At 47.4% G+C, this 2,974-nt stretch overlaps 1 protein-coding gene across 1 annotated transcript in view; it reads left to right on the plus strand.

Annotated features, from left to right (window-relative positions):
* The first annotated feature begins 2,585 nt into the window (after positions 1 to 2,585).
* Positions 2,586 to 2,974, plus strand: part of LOC116083610 — a 4,806-nt gene continuing 4,417 nt past the window's right edge. The window contains 1 exon segment of the mRNA XM_031360398.1: positions 2,586 to 2,813. Within this exon segment, the coding sequence (XP_031216258.1) occupies positions 2,586 to 2,813 (228 nt within the window).

Genomic DNA, 2,974 nt, shown 5'->3' on the forward strand with positions numbered 1-2,974 from the left:
TCAGGAGACAGCTATATCAGGCTCCTGTCAGCCAGCACTTGTGTAAGACCCCCGAAGGGAGACCCTTACTCAAGTCTCGGGGTTGCCGTGCACCCAGGGAGACGCTGAGACCGGACTTGCTGCAATCACACGAGGAAGTTTTATTATAAGCAAGACGGGACAAGAGCTCAGGCCAGCATGCTGGGGTCGAGACTCATACACCGCACAGGGAGTAGAGGAGTTCTACCCCGGCCTGGGATTTTACAAGGCTTATAAAGGCATAAACCACAAACCGGGGGGAGAGAAAAAAGAGGAAACGGGGTAAATTCCAAACCATAGATTCATCACCTAGCAAAGAGTCATGTATAGGTTTTTCCGGGCAACCTCCTAAGGCATTGTCACACTCCAGCCAGGGCGTTGTGACATTCCACAGAGGGCATTAGAGCACCCTGTGGTCATTCCAGGAAAGGCATTCTGTGGTTATTCCAGGACAGGAAAGGTGTTTTTTCAAGTTCCTGGAACAGTCACTCAGCCTAAGGGCGTGAAGTTCATGTCAGTCAAAGATTTCTCTGCTCTATAGGAGCATGCTTGACTCCACTTTGGGACTTAGTTAAGAATTTTTATTCTACACTTGCTGGCATCCACAATAGTGTCTGGGATTGGTGATTAAATATAGGAAGAATTCCCAGGTGTAGCAGTCTCTGGATTGTCCTTCCTTCAGTCTCTGCTCCATAGTTAGTCACTGTAACTCCTTCCATGGTATTTTGATCCCCCTTTTAAGAAGGAATGAAGCATCCACACTTTAGTCTTCCTTCTTCTTGAGTTTCTTGTGGTTTGTGGAGTGTGGAGGGAACAGAGTTTTTTTGTTTTTTGTTTTTTGTATTGTATTTTTTTTCTTTTTTTCAGAGGGGAAACTGGGAAAGGAGATATCATATGACGTGTAAATAAATAAAATACCTAATAAAAACAAAACAAACAAAAAACAAAATAAAACATAAGATGTTAAAAAAATAAAAAAGAATAATAGACCAGGCCATAGAATAGTATTTTGGTTTTAATCTAAAATATTCTACAAAAATATTAACATTTGGATTGGGCGTTCCAGTGGTGTTACTTTGGATGATCTGGGTAATTTGGATGATCTGGGTAATTTTTAGCAGTTTGGGTCTGACTATTAAATTACCTCAATAAGAATAGACTTTTTAGGATTTTTGTGATTCTGGTTCTTGCTTGTGTAGACTGAAATTTCTTAACTGAATCTCAAAATAGAGCCAACTATGCTTCTACCAAGTAGAGAAATCTTTACCTGCTTATGAGGGACATAGGCTTCATGCCCTTAAGCTGAGTGATTGTTCCTGGAACTTGAAAAAACACCCTTCCTTTCCTGGAAAAACACCGGATGCCTTTCCTGGAATAACACCGATGCCTTTCCTGGAAGGACCATAAAATGTCATGATGCCCCAGTAAGAATGTGTCAATGCCTTAGGAGGTAGCCCAGAATAACACAATAACATACCTGTGACTCTACTGCTAGGTAAATAGGTGAATCTATGGTTTGGAATTTACCCCATTTCCTCTTTCTCTCCCCCCCCCCCCCCCGTTTGTGGTTTCTGTCTTTATAAGCCTTGTAAACTCCCAGGCCGGGGTCAGACTCCTCTACTCCCTGCGTGGTGTATGAGTCTCGACCCTAGCATGCTGGCCTGAGCTCTTGTCCTGTTTTGCTCATAATAAATCTTCCTCGTGTGATTACAGCAAGTTCAGTCTTGTGTCTCCCTGGGTGCGCGTTGACCCCGAGACTTGAGTAAGGGTCTCCCTTCGGGGGTCTTACATTTGGGGGCTCGTCCGGGATTTGCGCGACCACCCAGGGGTCCTAGACCCACTTGGAGGTAAGGTTCTCTGTGTTGTCCTAGCGCTGTCTCTGTATTTGGTCTGGAAATCTGGTGGGATCGCAATTTCGGTTTTGGTTTTTCGGACTCTCAGTGAGACCGCGCTCAGAGGGAGAGAGAGAGAGGAGTGGACAAGGGTAGACGTATCCAGGTGTCCACCGTCCTTTTGCCCTGGGAGACGTCCCAGGAGGACAAAGGGAGGACCAGGGACGCCTGGTGAACCCCCGAGGAGATAACAGTCAGGAGATAATCCTTCTCCTTGACGATCTGTGTCGGCATTCTGAATCCAAGCCGACTGACTCCTTTCAGTTTCTCTGGTTGACACAAGGTGGACGTCAGTTTTTGTTTCTTTCTTTTTCTTACATTTTGTATTTGTCTTCGTTGTGTGTGTTGTCGAGCTCGAGATGGGACAAAAGGTGATGACCCCTTTGACTTTGACTCTTGATCACTGGACTGAAGTAAAGACTAGGGCCCAATATCTGTCAGTAGACGTTAAAAAAGGGACCTGGCAGACTTAATGTTCCTCTGAGTGGCCGACCTTCGAGATAAGCTGGCCACCGGAGGGAGCTTTTAACTTGTCTCTTATCTCCGCTGTCAAGCGCATTGTTTTTCAGGAAGCAGGAGGACATCCTGACCAGATAGCCTATGTCATCGTCTGGCAAGACTTGATCCAAAATCCCCCGCCCTGGGTTGCGCAGTGGGTCGCGGGGGCCCCCTGGGATGACAGTGGCATTTGCAGAGACCAAACCTAGACCTGCCCGATCTTCAACTAATTCTCCGGCCTCCCCAAAGATCTACCCTGAGATAGAGGACCTCCAGTGGGCAGAATCACAGCCTCCCCCTTACCCTCCGCCGCAGCCGACTGCTCCCCCTGCCCAGGCCCCTGATGAGGCGGAGGGAGCGAGTGAGCCTGCGGCAGGGACACGGAGTCGGAGAGGCCGTAGCCCAGTAGGGGGACATGGACCCGATTCCACCGTTACTTTACCTCTTTGTGCCTATGGCCCTCCACCGGGCCCCCATGAACTTGTCCCGCTACAATATTGGCCTTGGTCGTCGGCTGATCTGTATAATTGGAAGACTAATCATCCTTCTTTTTCAGAGAATCCCTC

The sequence above is a fragment of the Mastomys coucha genome, unplaced genomic scaffold, assembly GCF_008632895.1.
Source record: "Mastomys coucha isolate ucsf_1 unplaced genomic scaffold, UCSF_Mcou_1 pScaffold12, whole genome shotgun sequence".
NCBI lineage: Eukaryota > Metazoa > Chordata > Mammalia > Rodentia > Muridae > Mastomys > Mastomys coucha.